General features: G+C 41.4%; 1 protein-coding gene and 1 non-coding gene across 3 annotated transcripts in view; both read left to right on the top strand.

Annotated features, from left to right (window-relative positions):
• Positions 1 to 665: 665 nt before the first annotated feature.
• Positions 666 to 18,067, top strand: part of BLMH (bleomycin hydrolase) — a 45,910-nt gene continuing 28,508 nt past the window's right edge. Inside the window, exons 1-6 of one of the 2 annotated variants that reach the window (XM_053570893.1) lie at positions 666 to 985; positions 1,280 to 1,480; positions 6,136 to 6,245; positions 7,055 to 7,196; positions 7,858 to 7,946; positions 10,706 to 10,798. In XM_053570893.1, coding sequence (XP_053426868.1) covers positions 973 to 985; positions 1,280 to 1,480; positions 6,136 to 6,245; positions 7,055 to 7,196; positions 7,858 to 7,946; positions 10,706 to 10,798 — 648 coding nt within the window. In that variant the 5' untranslated portion in view covers positions 666 to 972. The remainder of the gene's footprint in view (positions 986 to 1,279; positions 1,481 to 6,135; positions 6,246 to 7,054; positions 7,197 to 7,857; positions 7,947 to 10,705; positions 10,799 to 18,067) is intronic. The other variant, XM_053570894.1, reaches the window with a different exon arrangement.
• Positions 6,808 to 6,914, top strand: LOC128571361 (U6 spliceosomal RNA). The gene has a single exon (XR_008375791.1). It is a non-coding gene; the product is annotated as a U6 spliceosomal RNA (small nuclear RNA).

The raw sequence follows: 18,067 nt of genomic DNA on the forward strand, positions 1-18,067 counted from the left end.
GAAAGCTTAGAGGGGAGCGTCTTTACAGGTTTTGTAGAGAGTATGACCAAACGGTATTGATGCTTGAGACAGGGCTCTGTCACTCCCCTAAATTACCCCCACAGTACACGCTGAGCTACAGAGGAGACACTGGCGGACTCCGTGAACCCCAGATGAGTAGTTTTCTTGAGATGAGCAGGTGTCTATTTGTAGAACTGTGGTAGTAGCTTCTGAGTGGGTGGGAAAGAGCTTAGTTCCAATTTCCCCTCAAATACAAGAATTTGGTTCTGACTAGACTCCAAGCACCAAGTTGCCATTGAAAGAGCAGTGACTGGTCTGCAAAAGACGCCAACAGGAAGAACCTTTCAGGGGCAGTTCTCAGGACGTAGCGCCTCCTCTGAGCCCCGCGCTTAATGATGGGGCCCCTCCACTTCTCCCTTCCGTCTCCAGCTCCCTATTGGCTTCTCAGAAGGCTAATGGGGTCAGTTCTCCGAAGCTAGAGTATTTGGTTCTGGGCGCAGTAGGGACCTCCCCAGGCTGCCACCTGGGGCGGGCCTGACCGCGGGAGAGCGCCCGCGTGGCCAGGAAGCGGGATCGCAGATGGCCCGGGGCCCTGACACCGCCCGGCGGGGCGCGGGGCAGGACAGGGTGACCGCGCGGCCCGGAGCGGGGGCGGGAGCGGCCTCAGGACGTGCCGGGCGGGGGCACGGTCAGCACCCGGCACGTCAGCTCCGCGGTCCCCGGCGGCCCTCCCCCGGGCGGGGCCAGCCCCGACGGCGCTGACTCAGCAACGCGAGGGGGGAGTTTTGTCCCTCCGCGGACCCCGTTTCTCCTGGCCTCGGCCTCCCCGCCGCCACCGAGCCGGTTTCCTTTTTCCGGCGCTCCGGGTGCGAGAGGCAGGTCTGGCCACCTAGGCAGCGAGCCTCGGTGCAACCCCAGCGCTCGCCTGAGGTCCCCAAAACTACCGTTACCCCGCCAGGCAGCGTGGGCGCCATGAGCAGCGCGGGTGAGACGCGGCTGTTCCCCAGCCGAGGCTCTGCCGGGGTCCTCTCCGGAGACGCTCAGCCGTACCCGGGAGGCCGGCAGCGGGGAAGGCCGGGGGCTGGGGCTGGGGGTGATGGCAGGGATGCAGCTTTGGGGGGCTGGAGGAGGACAGCATCTTGGAGGAGGACGCCGGCAAAGGGCTTGTCCGCTGCAGTGGTCACCTCAAGATGCGCTAAGAAGTTGGACGCGGGGTGTGGGAGTCACGATCAGCCCTCTCCAGGCTTGTTTTGGTGTTAAATGCTGTTTGCTCTCCCAGCAGGACTGAATTCGGAGAAGGTAACTGCTCTAATTCAGAAACTGAATTCTGACCCTCAGTTCGTACTCGCTCAGAATGTTGGGACCACCCACGACCTTCTGGACATCTGTCTGAAAAGAGCCACGGTACAGGCTGCTCAGCATGTGTTCCAGCACGCTGTGCCTCAGGAAGGCAAGCCGGTCACCAACCAGAAGAGCTCAGGTGAAATCTTGAACTTCTTGCATACTTTGTTTGACCTTTTTGGCAGCGTCCCGTTTTGGTATCTTAAGAATGGTCTTGGGGGAACAGATTTGTACTGAAAGAACTTCTAGTAAATTCCTAGAGAATAGGCACTGGTAAAGGTAGTTCCAGGAACATTATCCGTGTTGCTTATTAGCACATTTGGTTTGGGTGCTAAAGCGACAGGCCATGATCATATGCTTGAGTGTAATTCACTATATTCTGTCTTGATTTTAAATGATTGTAGTCCATCAGACAGTGCAAAAATGTTCATACCCTAGGTAGAGGAATCCTCAGAATTGCTCTGAAGGCCATATACAAATGTATGAAATAGAGACCATATAATGTAATCACATCAAATGTAACTTTTAAATCTGCTTTTTGGTTACAACTGAAGGTAATTAGTGCGTGCTAATAGAAGGAGTTCCCACCAATGACCACTTTGTAATGCAGAAAAAAATCCAGTTCACACGCCTTTTTGATCAAGAAGTCTTGTTTTGCTATCTCCTGTAGCACCATTATCAGAAAAACAGCTACAGTGAAAGGTTAGTTATCCAGAAACCTAAATATAAGAATATTCTCACACAGAATTGTACTAAAAGGATATTTTTAAAAGTCTTTAACCATTTAAAAACTATACAGAGAGCACATTAGTACTTGTTGAGAGCCAGTCAAAACTCACTCACAAAGTGTACGTGGGTATATTTTATTGTATGTGCAACCTTTGTAAAGTTGATTTTTAAATTTCAAGGAAAAAAGTCAAGACCTTTCAAGAATTAATGTGCTGGTGGCGCCTGTAGCTCAGTGGGTAGGGCACATACACGGAGGCTGGTGAGTTCGAACCCAGCCAGGGCCAGCTAAAACAATAGTTACAACTGCAACAACAACAAAAATTACCAGGTGTTGTGGCGGGCACCTGTAGTCCCAGCTACTTGGGAGGCTAAGGCAAGAGAATCACTTGAGCCCAAGAGTTTGAGGTTGCTGTGAACTGTGATGCCAGGGCACTCTACCAAGGGAGACATAGTGAGACTCTGTTTCAAAAAAAAAAAATTAATGTGCCGCTGTAGAGGAAAAGTAACTTGGGGGTGTGTAGGCTCTCAGGCTCCAAATGATTCAGTTGGTAATGTCACAGTGGTCCTACAGAGATTAGATTACAGTGACCTCTTAGGGAAAAGACTGGAAAGGCTAATTTGGAAAAGATCAGGTCTTCTACAATCTGTAGCATCATTTTTATTTATAAATAATCCAAGTAGCACGTTACCTATGTACTTTATTTTCATGCATTTTTTAAATTTTTTTTTTTTATTTTTAATTTCAGCTGTCTTGTTCATTCTTCTTCATTTGAAGTACTCTTTTTTTTTTTTGTTGTTGTTGTTCATTTTCTTCTTCCTCTGGTGATGCTCTGTCCTGCTGTTTTTGATGTTAGTAGAGACGGGGTCTTACTCTGGCTCACTCCTGCTCATACTGGTCTCCAACCTCTGAGCTCATGCAATCCACCCGCCTCGGCCTCCCACAGTGCTGGGACTACAGGCGTGAGCCACCACGCCTGGCCTATTTTCATACAGTTTTCTGTTTTTTTTCTTTCTTTCTTTCTTTCTTTTTTTTTTTTTTTGAGACAGTGCTGTGGCATTGCAGCTCACAGCAACCTCAAACTCTTAAGCTTAAGCAATTCTCTTGTCTCAGCCTCCCAAGTAGCTGGGACTACAGGCGCCCGCCACAGCGCCTGGCTATTTTGTTGTTGTAGTTGTCAGGCCCAGGCCCAGCTCCAACCCACCAGCCTTGGTGTATGTGGCTAGTGCCCTACTCACTCAGCTATGGGCACCAAGCCTTTCATGAAGTTTTCAAATCAACAGTTCATCCAGATTTCTTCTACTAGAAATATGTAGTGTACAGAAGGGAGGTGGCATACCGATAAACCTAAGGTAAGGATGAGCAATACTAAGGCATTAGTAACTTTTCCAAAAGCACTATAGTTAGTTATTTTATTATATATATTTTTTGTTACAAAGTTACTCCTTTTCAATATAGAATAGAATATTTGCAAACTACCAAGTGACTATTTTCTGTATATCCCTCAGGTCTTTGTGTGTATTTAATTATAGGTTGATATTTTATACATTGTCAGTTAACCTGCCTACCTTTTCACTTACCAAAATACTGCGAATATCTTTTCATATCTGTAAAAAAGTTATGCTCAAATGTAAGTAATAGTTTTTCCCTCTGAATTTTCCTTCAGAAAAGAGAGAATTACCTTATATTTAAGGCTGTAATAACTTTTACAATGGGCATTCTCAGTTTAGTTTGAAGTGGAGTACAGTTTAGGAAAGGCTTTACTCTGAAATAATCTCCAGTCTATGCTAGTTGTGGGTGCTTACAGAGATCATTTGTTTGAATTAGTTTTTTTTAAAGTGAGAAATTTGAGCACAGGGTATTCTAGGACCCGACTTTGTATGAAAATGTTGACTATCGTTGTAAATAGGCCTTTTAAAGATGACTTAAATCAGTAGAAGTGGTGACATTGTGAAGTTTTGGGTTATATACTTAGAGGAAAAATGAAGAATGTTATTCTACAGTTGGTGGTTGGCATAAAATTTTCAGGGATACATCATGCATGGATTAAAGGACAGGAACTTTATAAAGCTTTTGCTAGGTATTGCCAGATTGTATGTAGGTATTTTGTACCTATTTAGATCCCTATACAGAATGATAACAATGCTTATTTCCCCAAGTCCTTGCCAACATTGGGCTTTATCAATTTAAAAAATGTCTCCCCACTTATCAGGTATCTTTTTTTTCTTTTTCTTGAGATGGAGTCTCAAGCTGTTGCCCTGGGTAGAGTGCCACATCATAGCTCACAGCAACCTCCAACTTGGGCTCAAGCAGTCCTCTTGCCTCAGTTTTTCTATTTTTAGTAAAGATGGAGTCTGTTTTTTGCTCAGGCTGGTCTTGAACTCGTGAGCTCAAGCAATCCACCTGCCTCGGCCTCCCAGAGTGCTGGGATTACAGGCATGAGCCACTGTGCCTGGCCTTACCAGGTGTCTTTTGATGAATTTGAAAAAATGTTTCTTTGCCATTTATGTCTTTTTTGGCCACTGAATGATCTGATGATCTGTTTGTGATCTCTGCTCATGGTTTTCCAATAGTGTTTCTTTTTCTAATGTGATTTTCTTAGGCGATTTATAATGGATTCTTTTATTTATTTATTTATTTTTAATTTTATAGACAAGGTCTTACTCGTCGCTGAGGTTGGGATACAGAGACACAATTTTAGCTTACTGTAACCTCAAAGACCTAGGCTCAAGCAATCCTCTCATTTCAGCCTCTTGAGTAGGACTAAAGGTGTATGCCACAATGCCTGGCTGATTAAAAGAAGTTTTTTGTAGAGGCGTGGTCTCACTATGTTGCCCACACTGGTCGTGAACTTCTGACCTCAAGAGATCTTCCTGCCTTAGTCTCCCAAAATGCTGGAATTATAGGCATGAGCCACTATGCCCAGTCTTGTAATGGACTCTTTTTTGACTCTTACTTTGTCGCTCTTGGTAGAGTGCCATGACATCATAGCTCTCAGCAACCTCAGACTCTTGGGCTGAAATGATCCTCTTGCTGTAGCCTCCCAAGTAGCTGGGACTACAGGCACCTGCCACAACGCCTGGCTATTTTTTGTTGCAGTTGTCATTGTTGGTTAGCTGCCCTGGGCCAGGTTCCAACCCGCCAACTTCGGTGTATGTGGTTGGTGCTGTAACCACTGTGCTAAGGGCGCTGAGCCTCTTGCTGTCATTTTGAACACCAAAACTTTACCATAGTGTTTTCTACCTCAGATAAAACCTCTGACTACAAACTTGGATAGGCTGTTCTGGTCTGTCTCGCTGTGACTCCACTCATCCCCTGGCTGCTGGGTGGTTCCCCTCAGTCTGGTCTTGAACTTTTGAATTTAAGTGATCTACCTGCCTTGGCTCCCAGAGTGCTAGTATTACAGGTGTGAGCCACTGCGCCTGGCTTGGACTCTTTTTGAGGCAGGGTCTTACTCTGTCACCTAGGCTAGAGTGTAGTGACGTCATCATAGCTCACCTGCGACCTTAATCTTGAGCTCAAGCAGATTCTTCTGCCTCAGCCTCCTGAATAGCTGGAATTCCAAGCATGCACCATGACACCTGACTAACTTTTTTTTAATTTTATTTTTTGTAGAGTTGAGATCTCAGTGTGTTCCTTAGGCTGGTCTCAAACTGCTGGCCTCAAGCAATCGCCTCAGCCTCCCAAAGTGCTGGGATTATAGTCATGAGCCACCGCACCTGGCCATATTTTTTTAATATGTTAAAGATATTAGTTTTGTATATGTCCTGCAAATAATAATTACTACCTTTTTTTTTGTTGTTGTTGCCCTCAGTAGAGTGCCATGGCATCATAGCTCATAGCAAGCTCAAACTCTTAGGCTCAAGTGATCCTCCTGCTTTAGCTCCCAAGTAGCAGGGACTACAGGTCCCCCACCACTAATGGCCAGCTGTTACCTTTTTGTTGTTGTTGTTGTTCTTATTCTTTCTGCTCTTTCTGATTTAGTCTTGAATTGTCCAAATCTTGTCATGGCAATGTAATCTATGTGAATGCTCATCTTAATTTCTTGATTTGCTTTTTTATTTCAGGGCGATGCTGGATCTTTTCTTGTCTGAATGTTATGAGACTTCCATTCATGAAAAAGTTAAATATTGAAGAATTTGAGTTTAGTCAGTCTTACCTATTTTTCTGGGACAAGGTATGGGACTAATCTGGCAAGATTCTTTTGTTTTGATGTCAACCTTACTAGGACTACCTCTTCATTTCTTGCTTTTCCAGTTATAGTCTGCCCTGTTATTATCGGTGGGATACCTTTTATTCTGATTTCCAATGTATCAAAAATTGTCTCTTTTCAGAGCCAGAACCACTTACTTTTTGTTGGTAGGTGGCTAATCTTTATAATGAAATAAGTCTATTGATCACCTGAATGCTTACTTATTTATTTAAAATTTATTTTAATAATTTTTTGGCATCTTTATTTAGCTTATTTAGTCCTTTCTAGAACCCATATCCCCTTTTCTGGCAGTACTTATCTGAAAATCAGCAAATAATTTTATTTCAGAAATAAGAAGAAACTTTAAATATTCTTATAAAGCTATATACTCATTTAATTATCAATTTTTTTTGTTGTTGTTGTTGCAGTTTGGCCGGGGCTGGGCTTGAACCCGCCACCCTCGGCATATGGGGCCGGCGCCCTACTCACTGAGCCATAGGCGCCGCCCATTTAATTATCAATTTTAATTTAAAAATATGTATTAGTAGTGTTTGTTTCAGCATCACTTATACCAAAATTAGAATGATACAGAGAAGATTAGCATGGCTTCTATACAAGGATGACATGCAAATTTGTGAAGTGTTTTGTATTTTAAAAAAGAAAAAAAACAACATTATATAGAGTCCATGTTAATTCCATGACTCCCATTCTGTTGACAATGCCGGTAAAGTTATTGATTCTCTTTTCTTTTAATTCTATTTAACTTCCTTTAATTTAATTTTGTTTAACTTTAGGTTGAACGCTGTTATTTCTTCTTGAATGCTTTTGTGGACACAGCTCAGAAAAAGGAACCTGAGGATGGGAGACTGGTGCAGTATTTGCTTATGAACCCTGCAAATGATGGTGGGCAATGGGATATGCTTGTCAATATTGTTGGTAAGAGACTTTATTTAATGGAACTCAAAGTCCAGGTGATTGAGCAAGGCTTTATAGGTATAGGCCATTTCTTCTGTGGTTAGATACAGAGTAGAATTGGTCTCCAAGAAGATATGTTGTTAGCTGTAAGAACCTTTATTTCACATTCTCACCTATAAAGTGCCTTTCTTAAATGAGGGGGTAAGGAGATAGGTATAGTAAAGGGAGGGTTCGGAAAGAAAAGACAGTATTAAGTAGAAGTAATTTTCCATATAAAAACTCATCTCCTATTCCATGAAATAATCAAGAAACACATTAAAACTGCAACCGTTAGGTAATATCCTCATATAAACATGATCTTTTGGGGAAACCTCATCATGCTGAGCACTTAACAAAGCATTGTAAATAAAAAGAATAAAATTAATTCTAAGATAAATATACACATTAGAAACCTGCTTAATAGGGCGGCACCTGTGGCTCAAAGGGGTAGGGCGCTGGCCCCATATGCCGGGGCGGGTTCAAACCCAGCTCCGGCCAAACACTGCAAAAAATAAAGAAAGAAAGAAAGAAAGAAACCTGTTTAATAATATGAAGTTAAGATTTTCTAAATTGTTTTTGCCAAGGTTTCTAATACTGGTATATACTTTTACCTTGTTAAACACTAAAATGTATTTTCTTTTAGAAAAATATGGTGTTGTCCCTAAGAAATGCTTTCCTGAATCTTACACAACAGAGGCAACCCGAAGGATGAATGATATTCTGAATCACAAGGTATAATATGTGGAGCAGGGTGGAATTGAGTTTACTATGCATATTGTAAAACTTCTGGCCAGGTGTGGTGGCTCATGCCTATAATCAAAGTCCTTTGGGAGGCCACGGCAGGTGGATCACATGGGGCCAGGAGTTTAGGATTAGCAACACAGTGAGACCCTGTCTTTTCAAACAATACAGAACTTAGGTGTAGTGGTGTGTACTTGCAGTTCCAGCTATTTTGAAGGCTGAGGCAGGAGGATTGGCTTGAGCCCACGGGTTTGAGGTTGCAGTGAGTTATGATGACACCACTGCACTCTAGCCTGGGAAATGGAATAAAACACTATCTCAAGAAAAAAAAAAATGCAAAAAAATTTCTAATTGGAGGCCAGGCACAGTGGCTCATGCCTGTAATCCCAGCAGTATGGGAGGCTGAGGCGGGTGGATTGCCTGAGCTCACAGGTTCGAGACCAGCCTAAACAAGAGCAAAACCTGTCTCTAAAAATAGCCGGGTGTTGTAACAGGTGCCTGTACTCCCAGCCACTTGGGAGGAAGGGGCAGGAGAATCCCTTGAGCCCAAAAGTTTGAGGTTGCTATGGCATTCTACCAAGAGTGACACAGTGAAACTATCTCAAAAAAAAAAAAAAAAAAAAAAAAACTTCTAATTGATTTTTTTTTTTTTTTTTTTGTAGAGACAGAGTCTCACTCTATGGCCCTCGGCAGAGTGCCGTGGCCTCACACAGCTCACAGCGACCTCCAACTCCTGGGCTTAAGCGATTCTCTTGCCTCAGCCTCCAGAGCAGCTGGGACTACAGGCGCCCGCCACAACGCCCAGCTATTTTTTGGTTGCAGTTCAGCCGGGGCCGGGTTTGAACCCGCCACCCTCGGTATATGGGGCCGGCGCCTTACCGACTGAGCCACAGGCGCCGCCCTCTAATTGATTTTTTAAATAACTGCCTGGGTATTTCAGTGTTCACTGTTGATATACAAGATAGTTACTCATGGTCAATGTTAGTCAAAAGCAATGTAGCTGGCTGGGCATGGTGGCTCATGCCTGTAATCCGAGCACTCTGGAAGGCCAACGCAGGTGGATTGCTTGAGCTCAGGAGTTGGAGACCAGCCTGAGCAATAGCAAGATCCCACCTCTAAAAATAGCCAGGTATTGTGGTGGGCGCCTGTAGTACCAGCTACTTGGGAAGCTGAGGCAAGAGAATCACTTGAGCCCAAGAGTTAAAGGTTGCTGTGAGCTATGACACCATGGCACTCTGCCAGGAGCGACAAAGTGAGACTCTGCCTCAAAATAAAAGCAATGTAGGTTCATATTAACCTTAAAAATAATTGAAATTAAAGTGGTTTTTTTCCTTTTTAAAAAACTTCCATTTTTATTTCTGTTGATTTTAATGTTTTCTTAGGAGTATTTGTGAAAGAAAGTCACACAATTAATATGGACCACAAGCACTGAGTGCTGTGTCTCTCGTGTGGTTCTAGTAGAGGTGGGCTGCCTTATGCACTAGTAGAATCAAAAAGAACTATTTGCAAGACCCCCCTAAAGAATATGCATTCTGAGACTTCCCCAGACCATGTTTATGTGGTTTATTCACCCACTAAATATTTGAAGTAGTCACAGAACTGCTTTTTATTGCTTCAGGTATCTTAAGGAATCATTCTCCTCTACACAGCCCATTTTTCCAAGGAGGCTTATAAATCCTATAAGATGCTGCTGTGCTTTTTTGAGAACTTGGAGTTTGTCAGAATCCTGTCCTGATCTAGGGGGTTAAAACTGGATTTGTCATCCCTGGAAGAAAGATTACATTTTAAAATAAACTATAAATGTGATTTCTCAATATTAGAAGTAGGATATTTTCACCCCAGAAACTCTTTATCCAAAGGCTAAAAGATCATTAATGATGTAACATTGGATTCCTAGGGGTGTGTGTGGGTTTTCAATTTGGGGTTGTTTTTTTATTTGATACAGGGTCTTGGTCTGTCTCTCAGGCTAGTGTGTAGTGGCATGATCGTAGCTCACTGTAATCTCAAAGTCCTAGGCTCAAGCAATCCTCCTGGCTTTGCCTCCTGAGTACCTGGGACTATAGGCAGGCACCACCACACCTTGCTAATTTTTTAAAACTTTTTTCTAGAGATAGTTTTGATATGTTTCTCAGGCTGGTTTCAAACTCCTGGGCTCAAGCAGTCCTCTTGCCTTGGCCTCTCAAAGTGCTAGGATAACAGGTGTGAGCCACCATACCTGGCCTGGATTCCATTTTGAGTGGGAGCAAGATCCTCCTGGTTAAATTTCAGACTCACCTTTATCTTGGGTATCTCTTAAAATTGGAAGCCAAAATAGTGAAAACTATATTTGGTGTTGACATAACCATAGTCACAGTGATTTTGCAGAAAAATAGTGCACAACTGTGAAAAATATATTAATAAATAAAAATCTATTAGAGTGGCTTAGTGACATAACCATCTTATTTCCTACGTCTTCTAAGGGTGGTAAGCATTATAGGATCAGATGTTTTCCCCATGTCCAGGTACATAATGTCACATTTGCAGAGCAAGAGCAGTTCCATCTAGTATTCTTTGGGAATAAATTGTCTTTTCTCCTTATGAATTTTTAGCTGTGTGTTTAAGTAGACTAGCTAGGGGAAAATACACTTTTATGAACTTTGATTCAGGTCTTGGCTGAGATATACTTCAAAACAGAACAAGTATTGGTCTGTTAGGCTTATTTAAGTTGAATTTGGGTAAATATTGGAGTGCTGACTAAGTTTCTGTCACAGATGAGAGAGTTCTGTATACGACTGCGCAACCTGGTACACAGTGGAGCAACCAAAGGAGAAATCTCAGCCACGCAAGATGTCATGATGGAGGAGGTAATGACAACTATTTGGATTTTTTGTGACCTTTCTTGAGAATTCTAAGAATATTATCTGTGAAACTATTGACTAGGGAGTGTAATCATTGCTATGTATGTTTAATTGAATTGAAAATTACTTATTTTATAGAGCTGAAAAAACTGAGCTTTAAATTTCTTTTGCATATTTGTTTGAAACTTAGGTTTTCTGATTTCTGTTTTAGTGGCTTATGTTCATTTCATAAATACTGACTCTTCTATGATTTTGGCACTGGGGAAACAAAGCTGAGAAAGACAGTGTCTGTTCTCAAGGAGCTCTGTCTTTGGGGAAAAAAGAAAACACACGTATAATTATAATAAATCCTATGCTGGATGTAAAAAATGAACCGATGGTCACTGAGAAGGGAATGATTAATTTATTGAACTAAAGGTAACACAGGGAAGATATTTGAACTGGTTCTTGAAAGAGCAGCAGGAATTTATCAGGTGAGTAACAAGACCATTCTAGGCGATATATATAGGGCCATGAACAAAGGTAGAACCTTCACGAGGTGGTGTGGCTGATACATAAATATTATCAGTATGACTTATAGCAAATTAAGCTAGAAAGGCAGAGATACAAGGGATCTTGGGTACACGCCAGATCTTTTGGCTTTATTCTGAAGGAATAAAGGTAGGGAGCTGTGGATAGTTATAGCTATTAAAATAACGTATGTGAAAACATTTTGGAAAACTTAAAAGAACTAAACAAATATAAAGTGGTAATATTATTTATTATCAAGCAGTTAGGACTCTTTACTGCTAATACTATTCATATCCAGTATGACTGTGTGTAAGACTATGAAATTGCTTTGAGAAAAGAATAAACATTTCCCTTTTCAGCCAGTGGGACCCTCAGGAGTCCTCCTTTGTGGAGTTAAATGGCTTACTCTTCTTTCCACTGCAATGGAAAACACTGATGCTTCACTCATGTTTTCCTTTAAATATTAGAGAGGCAAGATAGTGAAGTAGTTGAGAGTGTGGTCTCTAAAGTAGGACTTTATGAGTTTTGGTCTTCTCATTACTTGACGGCAATATGTTTTACGACAAGTTCCTTAAGCTGTCAAGTCTCAGTTTATTCAAACAAAACACGTCTAGCCTAGTAGTTAACATGATAGCTATCTCTTAAATATCTGTTGAGTAGATGAATGCATGGGTTTCATTTACCAAATGAATTATTTTAAATTACCTCATGTTTACTTCATACATGCCTAAGGAAGAGTGATGTCTTAGTGTAGGAGGACAAAACAGGCTTTGGAGTCAGATGTACATGTTTTTAAATTCTGGCTCGATCACTTAACAGCTCGTGATATCGGGTAAGTACTTACCTGTCTGAGATTCAGTTTGGGCTTTAAAACATTTTTCTCATTGGATTTTTTGACGACCAAATAAGGAGTTAAATATATGCATACAAGGCATAATGCCTTTTTCTCTTCTATCCCTACTTCAGAAACAAAGTTAGGTACCACTTTACCAAGTCTTGAGTATGGATGTTTTATAGAATTATTTACTTACTGATTCTACTGCCTGTTCACCGCAGACTTCTGTGTGGTAGGTTTTAAAATTTTTACAATGCCTCAAATGACTCTTCTTTATTGAAGCTGACTCTGGTAATGAAGGGTAAGGTGGTGGTTTTAAAGCCACAAATTAGTACCTATGATTTGCTTAGCCTTGTAGGCAAGTCGAAATGATGACTTAAATGAACAGCTATGAAGCTCATATAGCTTTGAGTAAAATGCGATTATGCTAAAGACATTCTTTCTGAGGGAAGTGAAGCACAGGTTGCTTATTGAGATGACAGAGAAGGTAGATGTGTTTTGGAAATGTGTAGTCACATCTATTGCATTATGTCCACTGTTCTTTTAGCCTCTGGGTCTCCTAATGATTATTAATGTATTCTCTACCAAAACTCTGTTAAAAATAAAACACAGCTAGGTGTGGTGGTGCGTGCCTGTAGTCCCGACTGCTTGGGAGGCTGAGGCTAGAGAATTGCTTGAGCCCAGGAGTTTGAGTCTAGCCTGGACAACATAGTGAATACCCACCTTACACCCAGCCCCAGGCTCTTAAAACAGACAACAACAGGTTGGTCACGGTGGCTCACTTCTATAATCCTGGCACTCTGGAAGGCTGAAGCAGGAGTGCTTGAGCTCAGGAGTTTCAGACAGCCTGAGCAATAGTAAGACCCTATATCTATGAAAAATAGATTAGCTGGGCATTGTGGCAGGTACCTGTAGTCAGTCCCACCTACTCAGGAGTCTGAGGCAGGAGGATTACTTGAACCCAGGAGTTTGGGGTTGTTGTGAACCAGACTGATGCCATAGCACTTTCGCCTGGACAACAAAGTGAGACTCCATCTCAAAAAAAAATTGTTTTTCATAATAATTCATTGTCTGGGTGTATCATAATTAACTGGTCTCATATTAATTAATGGACATTCTATCTCATACATAGTTTGCATGTGTGCATATAGACCTGTAGGTTACATTTCTACAAGTAGAATTTTTGAGTTAGAAAGAAGGCCAGGTATGGTTAGCTGACGGCTGTGATCCTAGAACTCTGGGGGACCAAAGTGGGAGGATTACTTGAGGTCAGGAATTCAAGATCAGTCTGGGCAAGAATGAGATATCCACCTCTACAAACAGTAGAAAAATCAGCCAGGAATAGTGATAAATCCCAGCTATTCAGGAGGTTGAGGCAGGATGATTGCTAAGCCTAGGAGTTCGAGGTTGCAGCGAGCTATGATCATGCCATTGCACTCTAGCCAGGGCTACAGAGCAAGACTCTGCCAAAAAAAAAAAAGAGAGAGAAAGAATATTCATTTTTAATTTTCATGTGTGATGCCAAATTATCCTGATGATTATACATTTTATACTTATTACCAGTGTCTGCTAGAACCCATTTCCCTTTAGTTTTATCAGGGCATTGTATTTATCGAACAATTGGATTTTTGCTTATCCTATAGGTAAACAGTGCTGTCTCACCGTTTAATTTATGTTTTTCTTTGAGCGAGGTTGAGCATCATTTCTGTGATCTGTCTCTTCCTATCCTTTACTCATATCTTTCTTGGTCTTTTATCAATTTCTGGGTCCTCCTTATTTATAATAGAAACTAGCCTTTTGTGATATGGTATCTATAGTACACAGAATATTTAATTCTTACGTAGTCAAATTTGAAATCTTTTACAGTTTTCGATTAGGGTTTTCCCACTCTGATTATAAAAGAGTTCTTCCATTTTTCTTCTAATATCTACAGAGTTTTGATATTAATATTTGAATCTCTGATGCATTTGGAGTTTATCCTGCTGTAAGACGTGTGGTACAGATCTAACCTTTTTTCCAGATGGCTACTTAGTTAACTCATGCCTTTTTTGAATATTCCACATCTGCTCCCTACCTCTTAATTTGAGGTGCCACTTTTATCATATCTAAAACCTCTGAAGTTTCACTTCTGTTCTGTTAGTCTGTTTATTTGCCAATAACTATTTTAATTACTGAGGTTTTTCATAATATTTTAAGATTTGTGAGGATAGTCCCATATCACTGTTCTTTTACATTCTTGGCTACTTTTGTTTCAGCATCTCAGTTATAGCATCTTTACTTTAAAAGCTTGTTGTTCCAGCCTGAGCAAGAGCCAGACCCCATCTCTACTAAAAATAGAAAAACTAGCCAGGTGTTGTGGCAGGTGCCTGTAGTCCCAGCTACTTGGGAGGCTGAGGCAAGAGGATTACTTGAGCCCAAGAGTTTGAGTTTGCTGTGGGCTGTGATACCATGGCACTCTACCAAGGGCAACAGTGTGTGAGACTTTGTCTCAAAAAAAAAAAAAAACCCAAAAATAAATAAATAAAAGTTTTTGGTTACAATCTGGTTAAAATTCTGGTTAAGATCTACTGCTGCTAAGAAATAACTTTTTAGTATGGTCTTCACTTTGGGATTCTGGAAGAGAAAAGGAAATTCTTTTTGACAGCCTTGGAGGATATCCCTAACTCTGAAAAAGGGACTAAACTTCTCCTGAAGTTTCCTTTCCTATTCTATTCTATTCTATTCTACCCTAAACAGTCTCATTTTGTTGTCCTAGGTACAGGGCCATGGCATCATAGCTCACAGCAACCTCAAACTTTTGGCTCAAGCTATCCTCTTGCCTCAGCCTCCCAACTAGCTGGGACTACAGGCACCTGCCACAATGCCTGGCTTCTTTATTTTTCATATACAGGGTCTCACTCTTGCTCAGGTTGGTCTTGAACTCCTGAGCTCAAGCAATCAACCCACCTCGGCTTCTCAGAGTGCTAGGATTATAGGTGTGAGCCACTGCACCCAGTCCTCTCTTGAAGTTTTTAAAGGAAATAGACTGTATTCACACATTGCATTGTCTTTTTTCTAAATAGATACAATAAATAATAAAACCAATAAGTATTTTTGCCGACCCCCTTTAATACTTAAAATCCTAAAATAATATTAACAAAATATTTAAACAGTCTCTTTTAAGTATCCTTTAGAAGTGAAAATTTCACATCTCTATAACAATATAAATTTTTTTTTTTTTTTTTGGTAGATTTTGGCTGGGGCCAGGTTTGAACCTGCCACCTCTAGTATACAGGGCCGGCGCCCTACTCCTTGAGCCACAGGGGCCGCCCACATCATAAATTCTTTTTTTTTTTTTTTTTGGCCGGGGCTGTGTTTGAACCTGCCACCTCCGGCACATGGGACCGGCGCCCTACTCCTTGAGCCACAGGCGCAGCCCCATAAATTCTTAATTAAAATAAAGATGAATTGTATATCATGTTTCCTTACAGCTTGAAATACATTTCACATCATCTGTATATGAAAACCCAAGTGTAATGAAACCCTTATTCCTTAATTCTCTCCATTTAAATAGTCTTCACTGAGTCTGAAGGCACATTTCTTTTTTCTTAGCCCATTGAAGAGCAGAACTGTTTTGAAAAAACAACTCTGTTTCTTCTGTCATAATTTAGTGGCTATTGTAAAAAGAGTGACAAAAGCCCAGAAATATGCTTTGGTCTTCTTAAGGTAAATGAGACTTATATACTTGTGACTTATATACTACATCAGACTCGGATCTATATTTTCCCCTTCTAGTTTGGGCTTGAGGTCTCTCTCAGGAGAATGGGTTTAAACTCTGTGTCTGCCCTGATGGGACTCCAGGGGAAGTTGTCATGAGTGTTAACAGTGTGCCTTTCACAGGATACTTCTTTATCCTGCGGATGGCATAAGTATTGACCTGTGACACCCTCCAGGTGTCTCTCAGGAAACTTGTTTATATTGGCAAATGCCCTTGTGCCTCTTATTTGATCTGTGTCCAGTTTATTCCTACCAAGATAACCACTCTAGGAGAGCCCTAACCAGGCAAGAAGTTGGGTTCAGGTGTGTCACTCAGGTAAGATCCAGGGGAGGCAGCTCAGCAAAATGTGACATAACAGAAGCAGTGCATTAGTTACAGATCTTGGAGAGAAGAGAAGGCAAGCCTTGCAGGGCCACTAGGGAGTGGGAAGCAGTGCTTGTCACAGGTAGGTAGTGAGGACCTGTGTGCTGAAGTCTTTATCGGGGTCTGGGATGTTACTGAAGCAGGCGTCCTACCCAGAGTAGGGTTGGGGTAAGCAGGCTTGAGTTCCATGGAGTCATACCGTGCCTGAGAGGTGGTCACTGTAGTGTATCTGTGCAGTCCCTAAGGAATGTGTGGCTCAGTGAGGCAAGTCAAGTAGGTTGCGTCTAGCTGTCCCTTATGGAGGAGGTCACCAGGAGGCAGCTGTTTAAAGCATATATCTAAATCAACCACATTAAAAAATTGGGAAGAAGCAGAGAACTAGAAATTGGTTTAAGGGTTGCTAAGCCCTGCTTCTGATATGAGAAAGTCCAATTTATATTCATAATGGATGTTGAAACAACATCAAATTATAGGAATTCACTTCAAGATTCATCCAGCCCAAGGTTTGTTTCTGATGGTAACTCCCAAGAGACATACTGCGTGAAGCACTCTACATATCTCCATTACATTGAATCACACATTTTTCATGTTACATGTGAAGTAACTTTTATCTAGTAGGCAATAAAATAAGTAATACAAAGTGAAATAAAGTAAGTGTCCTAAGCGATAGTATCTAACACCAAAGATGGAGTTGGTGCCCCTTATTTAGGGGATCAAGGTTTCCTAGAAAAATATGCATTACAGATGTGCTTTGAATGAAGTGAGACGGGAGTGGAAAGTGTTCTAAATGGGTTGTGGTCAGATTAGGTGAGGGGTGAGTAGGCTAGTTTATCAAGAGTCCTAGAGAAGATCTAAGGTGGTGTTTGTCAGAAGGTGATCTGAAGTCCATCTACATTAGAACTAGCGTGTGCTTGTTAAAAATACAGACTCCTGGGTCCCATCCCAGATGCACTGAATCTGAATCTCTGGGGATAGTTCTTATAATCTGCGTTAAATTAGTGACTCTGAAACACATTAAAGTGTGAAGCTAGAAGAATAATGTGGAATTAAAATTAGATGTATATAAGAGCTTTGAATCATAGCATGTCAGCTTAGGCAGGGAGGAATCAGGAAGAGTTTTCAGTAGAGTAATGTGAACTAAAGCTTCACATTTGGAGATTAATTTAGTTAAAATAGGTGAAACTGGAAGGAGGAGAGGTAGTACAATCATATCAGTGTGGCTTGAGCTTTGAAAGCAAGGGTAGGAGTGATTGGATTGGAATAGACCTTGTAGAGGAAATGGGAACTGGTTTATATAGGGGCGGTAAGTCGCGGTAAAGGGGATGCATTTTATTCTAAGTGAGGTAATAACCATTGGGGGATCATAAGCTGAGGAATGACATGGTTTAATTTTTGTTTTAAAAAATTCACTCTAGGTGTTTTGAGAATGTATCATAAAATAGCAAGAGAGGAGTTGGGAAGCTAGATTGAAGTTATTGTGGTTGTATAGATAGATGAGAAGTTACAGTGGTTCGGACCAGGTTGATGAGAGTGAGGATGGAGAGAAGTGAATAAATTCCAGGGTACATTTTGGAAGTGAAGCTATCGAGGATTTGCTGATAAATTGGATGTGGAGGACAAAGAAAAGTGAAGAATTGGGGCAATATTCTGGTGTGTTGGAGGTGGGAGCATATAGATATGAGAGAAGGTTTTTTGGCAGTTAGGGCAGTAGGAGGGAACCAGTGTGTAGAAAAGGGTAACAATTGCAAATGAGAAAAATAGAAATTTGGCTTGGCACCTGTAACTCAGCAGCTAGAGTGCCAGCCACATA

The sequence above is a fragment of the Nycticebus coucang genome, chromosome 18, assembly GCF_027406575.1.
Source record: "Nycticebus coucang isolate mNycCou1 chromosome 18, mNycCou1.pri, whole genome shotgun sequence".
NCBI lineage: Eukaryota > Metazoa > Chordata > Mammalia > Primates > Lorisidae > Nycticebus > Nycticebus coucang.